This window comes from Erinaceus europaeus, chromosome 4, assembly GCF_950295315.1.
Source record: "Erinaceus europaeus chromosome 4, mEriEur2.1, whole genome shotgun sequence".
NCBI lineage: Eukaryota > Metazoa > Chordata > Mammalia > Eulipotyphla > Erinaceidae > Erinaceus > Erinaceus europaeus.
This window is the reverse complement of record NC_080165.1, coordinates 33,137,114-33,153,096: the sequence shown is the minus strand read 5'-3', so window position 1 is coordinate 33,153,096 and position 15,983 is coordinate 33,137,114. Positions and strand designations below refer to the sequence as shown.

The 15,983-nt window shown below is 36.3% G+C and overlaps 1 protein-coding gene and 1 long non-coding RNA gene across 2 annotated transcripts in view; one reads left to right on the top strand and one right to left on the bottom strand.

Annotated features, from left to right (window-relative positions):
- Window positions 1–584: 584 nt before the first annotated feature.
- LOC103114577 (uncharacterized) overlaps window positions 585–15,983 on the bottom strand; it is a 267,524-nt gene continuing 252,125 nt past the window's right edge. The window contains exons 18-19 of the mRNA XM_060190787.1: window positions 733–939; window positions 585–620 (exon numbers count right to left, since the gene is read on the bottom strand). Coding sequence (XP_060046770.1) covers window positions 585–620; window positions 733–939 — 243 coding nt within the window. The remainder of the gene's footprint in view (window positions 621–732; window positions 940–15,983) is intronic.
- The window catches only part of LOC132538265 (uncharacterized), a 35,487-nt gene continuing 22,974 nt past the window's right edge, over window positions 3,471–15,983 (top strand). Inside the window, exons 1-2 of the long non-coding RNA XR_009549665.1 lie at window positions 3,471–3,716; window positions 5,476–5,585. This is a non-coding gene — a long non-coding RNA (uncharacterized LOC132538265). The remainder of the gene's footprint in view (window positions 3,717–5,475; window positions 5,586–15,983) is intronic.

Genomic DNA, 15,983 nt, shown 5'->3' with positions numbered 1-15,983 from the left:
CTTTGTGACTCAATGGTACTGAAGCATGCACAACATTTGATTGCTGAGAAAGTAGCATAATCTGAGAGGGTGTTTTTGTTTGTTTGTTTTTATTTTTTGAAGGGGGTTAAAATTCAGTTTGGCTGAATATTTTTTTTTTTAGGAATAAAAATTACTTTAAGATATTTGACAAATGTTACTTTAAAAGTTTCTTTAAAAAATTGAAGATGGAGAATTTTCTCTACTATTTTTCTCATGGAAAAAAAATAGAAATAGAAATGCCACCATCTCCTTCATTTTGTGTGTGAGATCATTTAAACAAAGATTTGTCCACTGCCATGAGACTTTGAAATCTTCCTTGGCCCTAACAACTCTTTATCGTCAACCCTCTTATGCTAACAAATGCAGCCTCATCAAAGTTATCACAGGTAGAAACCCAAAGTATTTTACTTGATTTGTCCTCCTCCACCTGGCAGCTATATACAAAAGTGATATTTTGCTCAACAAGAATAATGAATCTTATCTCTAGTGATAGATATTGAAGACGTTATGGAATTAAAATAAAATAGTTGTTAAATTACCCTTAACTGTTTAATTGACATTAGCTATAAAATAGTTGCAATGAAGTTTACAAAGTAATTCTGAAGAATTTTGAAATCCAGCTTAAGTGCATGCATACATGCACACATATGTATCATCTACCCACTACAGTATACATAGAATTTGCATGAGAATAGTTTTATATATACATACCTCAACAATAGCCCCACTGGGCAGTCTGAGAAAATGGCGGTACAGTTCTTGGAATCCACTGGGGTAAATGGTGTATACAGATACATGAGAAGTAACATCTCCTGGACTAAGTGCAGGAATAAAAATTGCATTCTGATGTTCGAGGTCACAACAGGAGGCACTGGACTCAACGCCATGGCTTTTCCAGATATAATCATACACTGCCACCTAGTGAGACACAAAGCCCACCCCCAGCCCCCCAGCCCCAGAAAAGAAGCAGAAAAAAAAATTAATTAACTTCTGGTAAGAACATAACCGATTTTAAATGATTTTACAATAAATCTGAGAGTCCCTGCCATCTGCAGAGGCTGCACTCCATTCCATGCATATTTTTATGACATATATCTAAATAGTGAAGACAGACAAATCCCCGGTGTGTGCTCCATAAAGTTAATTCTACACAGATGAAGCTGTAATTGGCTCCTAGATTAAGCCAAAGTAGGATGATCAGCAGAGTGTGACAATGACAGTGTTGATTAAAAAAAAAAAATGCTTACGGATGGTTTTATGAATGGGTGTTGGTGCTTTTCTATGTAAAGAAAATCTCTGCACTTCTTTTCCTTGTTTGTACCGTGCAAAGTGCAAAGACTAGCATCACTAAACCTGAAGATATATCAAGGAGGACATTTTACTGAAATGCACAGGACAGAAAATTTTCCCCCTACAGGTTTTCCTTGCTGGCAGCCCCACCTCATGAATTTACTGGACTTTATTTCAGGTAGGTTTTCTCAGGTAATGATTCCATTCTTTAATATAATGCACCGTGTGAGGACTTCATTACCACTAAATTAATTATGAATCAGGTGAAGGGACGCTGTTCTATTGCTTGTTTAAAATGTTGATGATAAGGTTAAACCTACAATTGTTAATTTTGTTCAAAGCTGAGAAAACTCTCTTAACTCCAAGTGTTCTTTTTTCTAGAAACACTTAGATGTACAAATGATTTCTTAAATTTCCAAGTTTTATATCGGCAGATTAGAGGAAATTATTCAATGAATTTCTTTCCTTGCTGTTTTTTTTTTTTTTTTCTGAGGTGGAAAACATTTCTGTGACGTTGCAGGATTTTTTTTTTTTTTTTTTTGCAAATATATGCTCAGAAGTTAATTCCTACTGTGGAAAATACATTAAGAATGGATAGTATGAAATAAGTTTCTGCCTTTTTACTATTTACCATGTATATCATTGACAATGAATTCCCAAGAACCTAACTTATGACTTTTTCTTTGAAAATAAAAAGGCATGATTAAAATCTGAATAGACAGGTGAAGAAATGGTTAAGAGCCCTGCATTGATGTGAAAGAGAGAGAAGATCTGGAGCAGTTAAGAACAAAATACTCCCAGAGGATTAAAGAATAGGAAAGCTATCAAGGGAGGGGATGGGATACTGAGTTCTGGTGGTGGAAGTTGTGTGGAGTTGTACCTCTCTTATCCTATGGTTTTATCAGTGTCTCCTTTTTGTAAATAAATAAATAAATAAATAAATAAATAAATAAAAGTTTGCCCTTGATGCATTCTATTGAGTTGGCAGAAAAGTCATGAGGTATTTTTTCTTTGCTTTTCTGTGCAAAAATGCATCATGACTTTTCCTACAATCCAGTATGGTTTAGGTTGTTGAGGGGGTAAAATAGTGCCTCAGGGAAGAACAATCTAGCAAGGAGAGTATGTTTTATGCACATTTAACTGAAAACAACATGGTGAGCACATAGAATGACCCTGAGCAGGGATACAAGGCTTGAGTTGGTCTCATAATCTCAACTTTACTGGGGTTTCACTTTGTCGAAAAGTGTTCTTAGACCAAAGGAATAGTGCTTTGCGGCCCTTGTAGACAGATGAGAAGTAAAAGCTTCTTTCTTTGAAGCTGTGGGAGAGTGCCCAAATATTTTAATGTAATTAAAAATTAAGAGAAGATTTTGTAGGCTTTGAAGTGAAAGGTACCAGAAGGATTCGAGGAGAGATCATCTCACCAAAAGCAGTTAAAAAGATCCTTGGTTTATTTATTTTGTTTTTAAAATGTTTTATTTTCATGAGAGACACCGAAGCACTGCCAAGCTTTGGTTTATGATGGTGCTAGAGACTGAACCTGGGACCTCAGAGCCTCAGGCACCAAAGTCTCTTGAATAATCATTATGCTGTCTCCCCAGCCCAAGGATGCCCTGTGTTTAGGGAAGTTTGACTTGGAGACAGTCAGTGATTTATTTCCTGAGAAACATAAAAATCAATAGCATCTAGTCAGAATTCGGTTGCTCACTTGCTGTGAACTGTGAGTGAAAAAGAAAATCACCTCAAAGGGGACACCAAGCAGGAGATATTGATGACCAGGGATTACGCTGAAGTGATGGGAGAGCAGGCAGAACAGATCTAAATTGGATGTTTCCAAAGGAGGATTTCACTATGCTATGCCCAAATTGCAGCAGCAATTATGGGAGACTAATAAAACTCTGTGATTTATTAGTGATTTGTATGTCAGCCTGTTAGCATTTCAGGCAACACCACATGTCCTGATTCTTCAGGAGGTGTGTGTTAATTCTCAAGGAGCAGAGTCAGAACAAAGGTCTCCTCCCACCTGTGCACACAGTTCCAGGCCAGGTATTACAAATGTCTTATCTTCTCTCTGTTAGAATCAGCCTACTCAGGGATGTCTTCCAGCCTCTGGATGTGAAAGGTGAAACACCAGACAAAGCGAATGGAAAGAAAAGAAAAGAAAAGAAAAGAAATGGGAACAAGCATGGCATATCCTGGAAAGCCCTAGCTCCCACTCGTCCTCTAAGTGTCAGGAGCACAGGAGAGACAGACAAGGACCTTTGGTGGGTGGAAGCTTTTCCAGTTTGAAAATGCAAGAGAAAACAGGCCATTGCCTACCTGGACTTGAATGCATGCATTGGGGACTCTGAAGATATGTGCATGTATCTGAATGGCTTTTGATTTGGACATAGATTCTTCAAAGAGTGAGTACTCTTGGGTATCTGGCCAGTCAGCTCGGCAGGGCATATTTTTAACATCGTTCATGTGCATTTCTTCTTTTTCACTATCTCTATTTTTAGGAGAAATAATTGCTTACTTCTGCCTGAAACTTGAGAGAAATTTGCCTTCATTTTTGACTGGCCCTAACATTTTTGTGTTAGCACACCACACAGGGCTGTTGCTTGATGATTCTGGATGCTGAATGCTCACATAGACATGTATTTACATATGCAGATGGTCTATGTAATATGGTAGCTTTCTCAAGTTGGTGTTATCATACTGTTTATATAGCAAACACAGTGGCTCTTATAAATGGTAAGTAGCTGGTCCAAGTATACAGTCATGTGATGTTATGTCATATGATGATCAGTCATCTTTCTCCCAGTTCATATTTGCCTCTTGCCACAGGCATCACTTACTTCTAGTGAATTTGAAAGCAGAAATAAGAGTAGATAGATATCTTACCCTTGATCACTGGTTTCTTGCAACCTGATTAAACCTAGAAGTGTCACAGTCATGTTCAAACAGAACAGAACAGTGTCTGGTACCTCCTTAGTCAGAGGCTGATGGGTAAAGTAGCCCCCTTGGATATGGGTCTAGAACCACATCTTCCAGAATGCTATATGTAATTAGGCAGACATTTCCATTTTCTTTGGTCTGCTTCTCATGTCTCCTTAACGATGTTCTCAGATAACACTACTGTGTACATTGGGGCTCCCTTACCCCAAGTAATAACCTGACAGTTCTCTCATTCAGACTTAAGTTGATCTGTCTCCTAACCCCCATGAACTTCTAATTACCCTGATGGTAAAAAATGTTCAGCCAGGAAGTACTGTAACCAGTTAGTTGTGGAATAACCATTTCTACAGCTATTCTCTAGAAAAGACTAAGATTGACCCATATATCTGGTGAATTTTTAAATAGTTGAATTTCTTTGAACTCATTTCTTCTACCTATCATGCTAGCATATGTATGTCACATGGGATGGAAAAGTTTTTTTGGGACTGGGGAATATTCAGTTCTATCAAGTCCTTTTTACAAATGGAGCTAATTGTGCCTTTGTGTTTGGAGAAAAACAGCATGTTTGTAAGATGAATCTTTATGAACAATTCCTACTCTGGATTTTCTGAGTCCTCTCCTGGTCCCCTGTTGTTGCTGACTCCATCTTAATTTTAATCTGTTACTGCTGTTTGTCCTTTGATTTGTCACAGAATTCTTATATTAGCTTGCTGTTGGATGTTTCCATGATGTGTGAGAACAAAAAGTCTTAAATTCTTAATCTTCACTTTTGCCTAAAGGAAATAAATATATATGATCACATTCTCTGCTTAATTAACTTGCCTCAGTACTGCATGGATTTTGTGTCTTAGTGTTTTGTTCAGCTGCACAGAAAATGTGCTTGAACATGATTCTGGAGGCCAAATATTCCCTTTGGTTAAGTGCATACATGATGGCCAAATCCAGAGTACCCTTTTTATCATATATCTATATCTCTATATCTGTATCTGTATCTGTATCTATATCTGTATCTATATCTATTTATATCTATACCTATACCTATCTATATCTATACCTATACCTATACCTATACCTATACCTATACCTATACCTATACCTATACCTATACCTATACCTATACCTATACCACCTATCTATATCTATATCTATATCTATATCTATATCTATATCTATATCTATATCTATATCTATATCTATATCTATATCTATCTTCTTGTTTGATAGAGACAGCCAGAAGTTGAGAGGAAAGGGGAGATAAAGAGGATAAAGAGGAAGATAAACAGAGAGACACCTGCATCCCTGCATTCACCACTCATGAAGCTTTTCCTCTACAGGTGGGGACTGGGGGCTTGAATTGAGGTCCTTGTGCAATGTAACATGTACACTCACAGGTGCGCCACCACCTGGCTCCAGGTATCCCTTTATTCTATCCTCTGTCTGAGCAGGGAGTTTTAAAACATTTTCCTTATCTCAAAAAGAGTAAAGTGCAATATGTCATGGAAAATAGAGGCAGTACCCTAATCACTGCAGGCACATACTTCCAATAATGTCTCATGAAAGGTTCTTAAAGTTCTTTGACTTAAAGATTAACTAGAAAGATACCCGTGTATGTTTTTCTTCCATTCCTTTGGATCATAAGGTCTAATACTAAAGCAACTGTGGTCATTTCCAGAATTAAGATGGTTAGGATAAGCAAATGTCTGTCAACACCAGACATGTTAAATATTATTGCATTGCTCTATGAGGACCTACCTCTCTTTAGATATGGAAGGAAAGTAATCATAAAACCTTTCTAGAAACTATTAAGGACCTGAATAATTTTCACACAGAGGAGAATATTCTCAGTTACCTACTGATATGTGAAACATTCTCCCATTGGCCATACACATATCCTACCCTACAGGTAATTGCTTTGCATTCAGGCTTAAAGCCAAAGACAGCCTAAAGCAGTCAAGGATACTTAGCTTTGAAACCTCCTTAAAATCTTCCCTAGGGTTAAGAAAGTAGGGCGAGGGAAAAAAAAAAAAGAGGAGGAAGGACTTGGATGTTTTGGATATTTTATAACAGGAATTAAACCTGAAGAGAAAGGACAAGAGAATAAAGCAGGGTGGGCACTGAGGAGGAAATCGCTACTTGGTATCCTGGTGCCCTTGACTCATTTCTGGACAATTTGCATGTGTGAGCATGCTTCCTTATCTGTCTGTGCTCTTGACTTTTAACTCCATTTTTTTTTAACACTAACTGTTGAGTAACAAGCTGCTCAGCACACTGACCTATGATATTTAATGACCAAGCTAAATGTTCATGTGTGATATTTTCCATTTAGTTTTATCTCAGGCTATGAAGGCAAGTCAAACAGAGGAAGACAAAGGTGTATTAAAGCAAATACCAGACAACCTATATACTCTGACTCAGTATAAGTAATGGATAAAAAGGCAAAAATGGCACATGATTTTCTGTGGCATTTTCTTTTTTAAAAATGTTTATTAGTGATTTAATAATGATTAATAAGGTTGTAAGATTAACAGGTCGAAATTCCACAGTTTCCACCACCAGAGTTCTGTGTGTCTGTGTTGTTTTCTATAAATGCCATTGTTTTTGCATTTTTCTAACAAAGAATGTATGAGCTATTTGACAGACTAAGTAATATGTATGGAAAACTGGAGTTCACTTGGCCTTTCTATCGACTGATAGGTCAGAAGAAGTTACTGTGCTTAACTTGGGCTCAATCTGTGGGCTTTCATAACTGAAGGGGTAGGTCTAGCCTTCCCTTCCATAGAGTTAATAAACCTATAGAGACAGATAAATCCAGAAACTCCACATGTGGGGCATAGCAGAAGCATGAACTGGCTTAATCTAGAGGCACAAAAGCTCAGAAAAATCCGTGGAAAGCCAGACCTGCACACAGTAAGCCTTAAATGAAATTCATCCTTCAGCAGAAAAACAAGTTCAGGGCGGTAATTCAGTGGTAGCCAAAACAGGCCAGAACAGGTTCAAATGCTGCATATTTCACAACAGAGTTTAATTAAAACAGGACTATGAGGCTGTTAATTGCATTATAATAGTTCAGCATGAAATTAGGTCTGATGCGAATGTCCTTCCAGTGGCTTTGTTTATGTTATTATAATTACACAGTGCTACATAGATTTACTGCAGAGATACATTTTTAACAGTTATTGGGTGGATTTCTGTTCTCACTCACTTTTGCATTCTATTTACAAGTATGGAAAGTCAGTAAGAGGTAACCAGGGTCAGAAAATTAGGTCATATAGGATGATCCACTTTGTCTCCTGTGTATTTGAGGTTTTAAACTCCAAAAAAGTTGTGCCTTTGTGGTCATGCTTTTATTCACCACACCTTTAGGCAAGATCTTTTCCTTTAAAAACTGGATCTTAGTAAAATGGGCATCTTGCCCACTAGTGCTCTACTTTGTCTCAGGCAACAATGTTTTCTTTTAGGATTAATGAATGCAAAAAAAAAGATATAATTCCATAATGTGATGAATTCCAATATTAATTAAGACTCAATACTCCAAACGTTTGTGTTTGATAAAAACTGGTAATTATATTCAAAAGATAGAAAAGACGACAGAAATGAGTTCTTAGAAGAACACAAACAGATGCTTTGTCTTGATCTAGTCATAGTTTCTACTTTCCTCACAAAGACATGGCTGGCTCACGTATAAATTTAACCTGTGACTCAGATTGAAACGCTAAAGTACTGGATGAGTTCAGAAGTTTTGGAAGTACATGCATAATTGGTAATGATTTCAATTGTCATCTAGATACTTTCATTTCTATGCATGTCAGCATTTTTTTTTTGCACATTTCATCATTTTATGTGTTGCTTTGAAATAAGAGAGTAAAAAATTAATAGAAAATTACCTGCAAATAAATTAGGTAAGCAAAATGATTATGCCCTGATGTTTCCTTCTTTAACATAACCATTAGGGGTATGGAACAAGCACTTAAGTAAATTTAAACCAATTTAGAGAAAGGTAATAAACTATGTTACATTGCCAGAAATACCATACTTCTAAGCAAAATTATCTATGCTTAATTTACAGAGAAATTTTGCAATTTGGGGAAGGCTAATATATATCCACATGTGCTCATACAGATATTACATAGTCAGCTATGTTACCATAAACATCCCTAATGTTGGTAATCTGAGAATGTTACATCTTGCATGATTAGCACAAATAGTTGCTTTTCATGTCACTGCTGCAAAACTCCCAGTGTTAGGACATGCTTGGAAATAGCAATGGATTTGACTTCCAGTTATGACATTTCTCAAATTCTTGGAGTAGAAATAAATGCAATATATATATATTGCATTTATATATTGCAATATATATATATATATGCAGGTTGCTGTGTTTAAGTGAAAAGTCATGGGCCTGGAGAGTGTTTCTTAGTTTTTTGTTTATTTATTTTGTTATTTTTAAAATTATTTTCCTTGTGCAGATGTTTGCAAATATTAACATTCCTAATGAAGCTATCATTGAGGAATGAGGAATGAGGACACATGTGTGGACTCATGGAGCAACCTCCTCTGCCTTTTCATAGTGCTGGTCAAACATGGTTTGTAATATGCAGAGGATGAGCAGGGGATGAAATATCCTACAATCCAAAGCTAAGTTTGACAATGAAGAGGGATCTGGATCACAACCAAGAGAAAGAAAAGGATCAATTTCAACTACTTTATTCTAATTGTTCACTCCGCTGGCTGAGAGATAAACCCTGCAGGAAGCAAAACCATTATTTAATGTTAAGTATCATAATGCCAGTGACCCAAAATATTCTTCCTCACAGATTTCACACTCTACAGATTTAGGAAGAAATTTATTTTCTTTTTAAAATTAAGCTTAATTGTGTGTGTGTGTGTGTGTGTGTGTGTGTGTGTGTGTGTGTGAACTGGATTATGCTGGACCTCAGTGCCTGTACTGTACCACCATTCATTCCTGTTGGTCTTTTTGTTTTTTTTTCCTTGCTAGAAGGTGAGAGGCAGAGAAAGGGATAGATAGAGAGGGCAAATATTGGAAGTACTGCTCTACCATGGGCAAGCTTCCCTTCTATAGATAGGGGCCAGAGGCTTGAACCTGGTTCTTTACACATACTAATGTGTGCACTCTATTCCATATGCCTCCACCCAGGGCCCACTTTCTTGATTTTAAATTAGATTTTATAAAACATACTGTAAGCCCATTAGCCCCTCTAAAATAAATTTAAAAAATAAACTGAAAAAGAAAAAAAAAGAGAGAAAAATCACACCCAGAAAATTGCATTATATACTAATATTTTTAAATTTAGAGAGTCTGGTGTTTCTTCCCCTTATTCCCAGAAAGACAAACAATCTAAAAACCATGAAATTGGAAGGCTATCCTGCATGTTTGAATATTTTAGTTACTGGTCCAACATAAAGAGTCCATTTAGGCCATCAGATTTTTTGCAGTTATCAGAAGAAAGGAAATCGGACTGCCTTCATTCATTTCCATGTAGTGGGCTTGCAGTGGAGTTCATGGGCCTAGCTCAAACTTACTGAAATCAACTGAAGCCAAGAGGCCACTAAACTTGGGTAAAATAAGCTTAGATATCTACTGACATGTAGATTATTCCCTGTTTACTTAACAAAGTGATTGTTTAGCCAGCCTTTCTACTGCTGCTTACATGGGAAAAAGTTTGAGGTGCTTCCCTTTCCCTTTTGGCATGGAATGACTTCTTTAAAAGATGAGCTCACAACACTGCTTGCCAGAATTAACATTCACGTCTAAAGACTCCAAACTAGAAATTACCTGCATTTTAGAGCAACAAAGATGGATGGAAGAGTTATCTGTATGTACGTGTTGCTTGTCATAATCTTTAAATTAGTCATATTTTTCATTTATTCTACTTATTTTATAAATTTGTTTTGAGAAAGTTTCACAAGAGACACTGTGGGGTTGGGGGTGGGAGGTTCAAAGCATCACTCTGGTATATGAGGTGCTGGGGATTGAGCCAAAACCTCAAGCACGTAAACTCAGTGCTTTATCAGTTGAGCTGCTACCCAGTTGTAGTACATTGTTTTTTATGCATCATATTTTCTTTTTTAAAAAATATTTACCTATTTATTCCCTTTTGTTGCCCTTGTTGTTTTATTGTAGTTGTTATTGTTGTTGTTATTGATGTCATCATTGTTGGATAGGACAGACAGAAATCAAGAGAGGAGGGGAAGACAGAAAGAAAGAGAGAAAGATAGACACCTGCAGACCTGCTTCACCGCTTATGAAGCAACTCTCCTGCAGGTGGGGGAGACAGGGGCTTGAACTGGGATCCTTATGCTGGTCCTTTCACAATGTGTGCTTAACCTGCTGCGCTACCACCTGACTCCCATATGCATCATATTTTCTGTTTATCATTTCTTCAGGAAATATCACCTTATTGTCAGCAAAAGTTTATTTGTCCAAATGCCATAACACCAACTGAAATTAACTAAAATATGCATTTTGAATGCATTTTCTTTACACTTCAACCAAACTTATTCCCCCAAACCAAATGATGCATCATAAATTGCATGAAACCTAACCCACGTAGCAGGCTACCCATGTGTTGGATCTCCCTAACACTGTGCTTTTTTTTTTTTCACTTCTTTAAAACAAGGATCCCTTTCTTCACCATGGCACTAGGATGTAACCAGCTAGCTAGGATGGGAAGCACCAAATATTTATTTGCTGAAAGGATGCATACGTGAATTATATGAATTATATGATTTTAATGGATTCAATATTTAAGATGTTCTTACTTTATTTCACTATACATATCTATGAAGCAGTAACTGATTAATTTTGACCAATTTAAGATTGCTATGTAGGACAACTGTCTTTTTCCATCAGTCATCCACTGATACTGAGTTTGTATCTTTAGCAGTATTAGTAAGGCCATTTCTGTAATAGTGTCAAACAAGTTTGCACTTGATGTTCCTTAATTGACTAACATTTGTTCAGCAATTATCACATCCACTACTTCTGCTAATTACAGGCATGGACTTCCATGTCATCACTGTCCTGCAATATCACCCCTTTATATGTACGCAAAATCCTTACCTCAGAGTTACAGGCATTATCCTAGAACTAACTGACTCAATAAACAACCATATGATTAAAGAATTATTTTTAATTTCTAGGTGATAAGTCTAATAAAGAAAATAAAAGCACTACCCTGGCTTCCACATGACACATAACAGGTAAACAAATAAATAAATAAACAAATAAAAGGTGAATTAAATTTATCTTCATGCAAAGAGGCAAAGGTGTGTTTAATGGTTTATATGCAAGAAAAATGTGTTTGATTTAATACCGTGCTATCGCAAGACCAGGGACTGTTTCTGATTATTTGCCACAGCTACCAATGAATTCAGTATGTAAATTCCAAATAGACCAATGGCAAAAACCATCAAATATTTAGAAGAAAGCATAGGTAGAACTCTTTGATCTAAGTTTTAGAGATGTCTTTAATGACTCAAGTACAATCCAAGAAAAGCAAAAACAAAGTAAACCAATGGAATGTGAATTGGAAAGCTTCTGCATAGAAAAAGGAATCACTATCCAAACAGAGAAACTCTTTACTAAATGGGAGAAGAGTTTTGCATGTCATACATCAGACAGAAGGCTAATGACCACAATATACAAAGAGTTTACCAAACTCAGGGAAGAAATTAACCCATGCAAAAGTACTGAGAGACTGTGGACAAAATATTCACCAAAGAGGAGAACCTAAGGGCCAACAGATATGAAAAAATGCTCAAAGTCACTGATTATCAGAGTAATGCAAACTAAGCCAAAAATAAGAGGTTGTGGAAGTAAGGGAACCTTCCTGCACTGCTGGTAGAAATGTAAATTGGTCCAATCCCTGTGAAGAGTGGTTTGAAGAACTCTCATAAGGCTATAAATCTACCCTATGACCCAGAAATTCTTTTTCTGAGATAAACCCTAAGGAAACAAACATACCAATCCAAAGAGATATGTGTGTCCCTGTGTTAATAAAAGCACATTTCATAATAGCCCAAGCTTGGAAGCAACCTATGTGTCCAACAATAGATGAGTGTCTAAGAAAGTTGTATCATATATACATAATGTAATACTACTCAACTAATAAGAATGTTGAAGTCAAACGTTTTCACTTCATCTTGAATGGAGCTTGAAGGAATCATATTGAGATAGGCCAGAAAGAGAAGGATGAATATGGAATGACCTCACTTATGTGCAGAACGTGAAAAACAAGAACAGAAAGTGGAAACAGAAAATAGAACTTGGATTGGATTTGCTGTATTGCACTAAAGCAAAGGATTATGGAGAGGTAGAGGAAGGAGGGGGCTGAGGCAATCTTTGGGATGTTCTGGTGCATGCTGATGGAAAAGGAACTAGGCTAGGGGTGAGAGTGTTTTGCAGACACAGTATCATGGTGAGATGAGAAATTTAACCCATGTGTCAATAACTGTACTGTAAACCATTAATCCCAAAATAAAAGAAGAAAAAAACCTAGATCTTTATCATCATTATCATTATTCCTTTTTCATATAGCTCTTTATTGATATAACATTGGTTTGTAGTACTATAAAATTTTAGGAATATAGTCTCTATTCTATATATGTATGTATCTCCACCACTCCCACTACCAACGTTCTGATGCCTTTTCCTACCCCAGCCCCCACAACTTTGGTTAGAAACTGCTCCCAGAAAGAGCACTATCCATTAGTTTAAATCTCCTCAGGATCTCAAATTGTATTATTTAGTTCACCAGCTTATTTGTTTTCTTTGCATACCAACATGTGAGTGAAATCATATGATTACTGTCTTTCTCTGACAGTAAATGCTAAGTTAAAAGCCTGTTTTCTAGGCTCGTATGGCCTGGAGGCATATTTTGAATATACTATTTATTAATCCGATGATGCCATAGCAGAGACAGAAAAAAAGATGAACCTTAAGAGTAAGAATCACTAATCATAAAGTTCAGTCTAGAGCAACACTAGCAAAGGCGAAAGGCATTCCCTGGCAAGATTTGCAGAGGAGATTGAGTTTAGACCATGAGTTCTTCCAGCAAAAGGAGATTTAAAAAGGATTTGTGACATAACTTGGACTTTTCCTTAAATGAGATCCAGCAAAATGGAAAAGCAAGATGAAACAAATTCAAGGTGATTAAAAAATTAACTATCTTCTAAAGCAGTAAGCAGCATTCTTCTCAGGAATTTTAAATAATCTAGAATATCTACAGCTTAAGTTGTATGATATGCAAAATGTATATATTAAAAAAAACAGGCAAATGCGACATGCATAAAATCAACAGTCAGTTTTAGAGGGTTCAGATACTAGGTTTAGAATCCATTATAATATGTCATAACTAATAAAATTGTTCAAAGAATTAAAAATATGATAAATATAGTATTATAGTGAATTAATTAATGATAAGCTTAGCAGAGAAATAAGAACTATAAAAAAGAACTAAGTTGAAAATCTGGAAATGAGTACATAGCGCAAGTTAAACTTTAATTGAGCTTAACAACACAAGGAATATTAACAGTTCCAACTGAATGAACAGTCCATCTCCAGTGGTATAACTCACTGGGATCCGATGCTGTTTTACCATGTGTGAGGCCCAGATTTTAAAGATTCTAACCCAGTCCTAACCTCACTGGAGAAAGCTTCAGTTTTGTTCTCTACCTCTATATAAAAAATTTAATAAATAAGAGACCCCAACTCTTCATCTGTACTATTCCAGCTTTTAGGTTCATGATTAGTCAACAATTTGTTTGGCTTTCTATATTAACTGTTTTTCAGCCACCAAGTTCCAGATGATACCATGATGCCAACATGACTTCCCTGGGCAGATGACCCCACCAGTGTATCCTGGAGCCCCACTTCCCCAGAGCCCTGCCCCACTAGAGAAAAAGAAAGACAGATTAGGAGTATGGATCAACCTGTCAACATCCATATTCAGTGGAGAAGCAATTACAGAAGCCAGACTTTCCACCTTTTGTACCCCATAATGACCCTGGGTCCATGCTCCCAGAGGGATAAAGAATATGAAAGCTATCAGGGGAGGGAATTGGATATGGAGTTTCATGGTGGGAATTATACCCCTCTTATCTTATGGTTTTGTCAGTATTTCCATTTTATAAATACAAATTAAAAAAATAACCCTCCAAACAAGAGTGAAGCAACTATTTTTCAAATCAATTAGCATAACAATAACGAACTGCAGTCCAAGAACACACCCAAAAACAATGTTCTTTGAACAGAAGGCATATGATAAAAAATGAATATTAGAATCTATATGAAGGGATAAACAAATTACAAAAACACATAAGTTTTGCTGGTAAAGGACCTGGAGATGTCCAAACAGTATACTGCATGCCTCCCATGTGTGAAGCTTTGGGTGAGCTCCCAAGCATCTCATGAGAGCACCACAGATAGCATTAAGAAGTCAGTTTATGGTCAAACAGTGCTTTTGTTTCTCTCTTTTCTCCCTTCCTACCTCTCCCTTTCTATATAGATTAAAAATCACACAAGGAAGGCAGCTAAGTGGTGCAGCATATGTATAAGACCCTGAGTTGGTTCCCTAGCATTGCTCAAAAAAAAAAAAGAAAAGAAAACAATAAACAAACAAGTTGTATAGTTGTATATTAGAAGTATATACAGTATGACTAAAAGGTTTGTAAACATAGATTTCATCTAAGTATCAATTTTTATGTTAATTTCCAGTGATTTAGAAGTTATTTCAGGTTACTTGTGATGATTTTCAGGGCTGGCTATTTTCTCTCATTTGTGAGTAACAAATGGATGCTTGCTTAGATGAAATATCATTTGTGCCTGTGTGTGTGTGCGTATGTGTGTGTGTGTGTGTGTGTGTCCTTTCGTCTCTTACAAACACACTTGCACAAATGCACACAAAACAGAGCTTTAATTTTGAACCATTTAAAAAAATGTCATGAGCAGCCTATATAACTATCTGTAGCCGGACTACAGCTTTATTTGCTTACTAGTTGCTAAACAAGCAACTAGTAAGCAACTAGATACAAGTTCACAAAATAGAGTTGTTTTTATTTTTCCCTATGTAATCTTGTTATATATACATATATATATATATATATATATATATATATATATATATATATATATGTATGTATATATATTATCTTTATTGAATAGAGACAGCCAGAAACTGAGAGGGAAGTGGTTGATAGAGAGAGGGGCAGAGAGACAGAAAGACACCTGCACCATTACTTCACCACTCACAAAGCCTCCCCACCCCTGCAGTTGGGGACCAGGGACTCAAACCTGGGTCTTGCACATTGTAACATGTGCACTCAACCAGGTGTACCACCATCTGGTCCCTGCTTGTTTTATATTTTTAAACTGTAAGACAATAGGTACATAATTCTGTACAGTTCCCATGAACAGAGTTATGTGTCTCATTCCCTCAACTGTAAACTGCAGAATTGTTTTACCAGTGTTCAGATTATTAGTCAATTTTCTCATTTTTACTTTCGATTAAATCTACTAATACACCCAAAATGTCAACTGGGATATTAAACCTGCCCATTTCTTTTTAAAAAAATTTTTAATTATTGATTTAACACTTATTGACAAAATAAGTGTTAAATAAAAAAGGGGGTATAGTTACATACCTTTCCCACCACCAGAGTTCCATGTCCCCACTCTCCCCATTAGAAACTGCATTAATTTTCCCAAGATAACA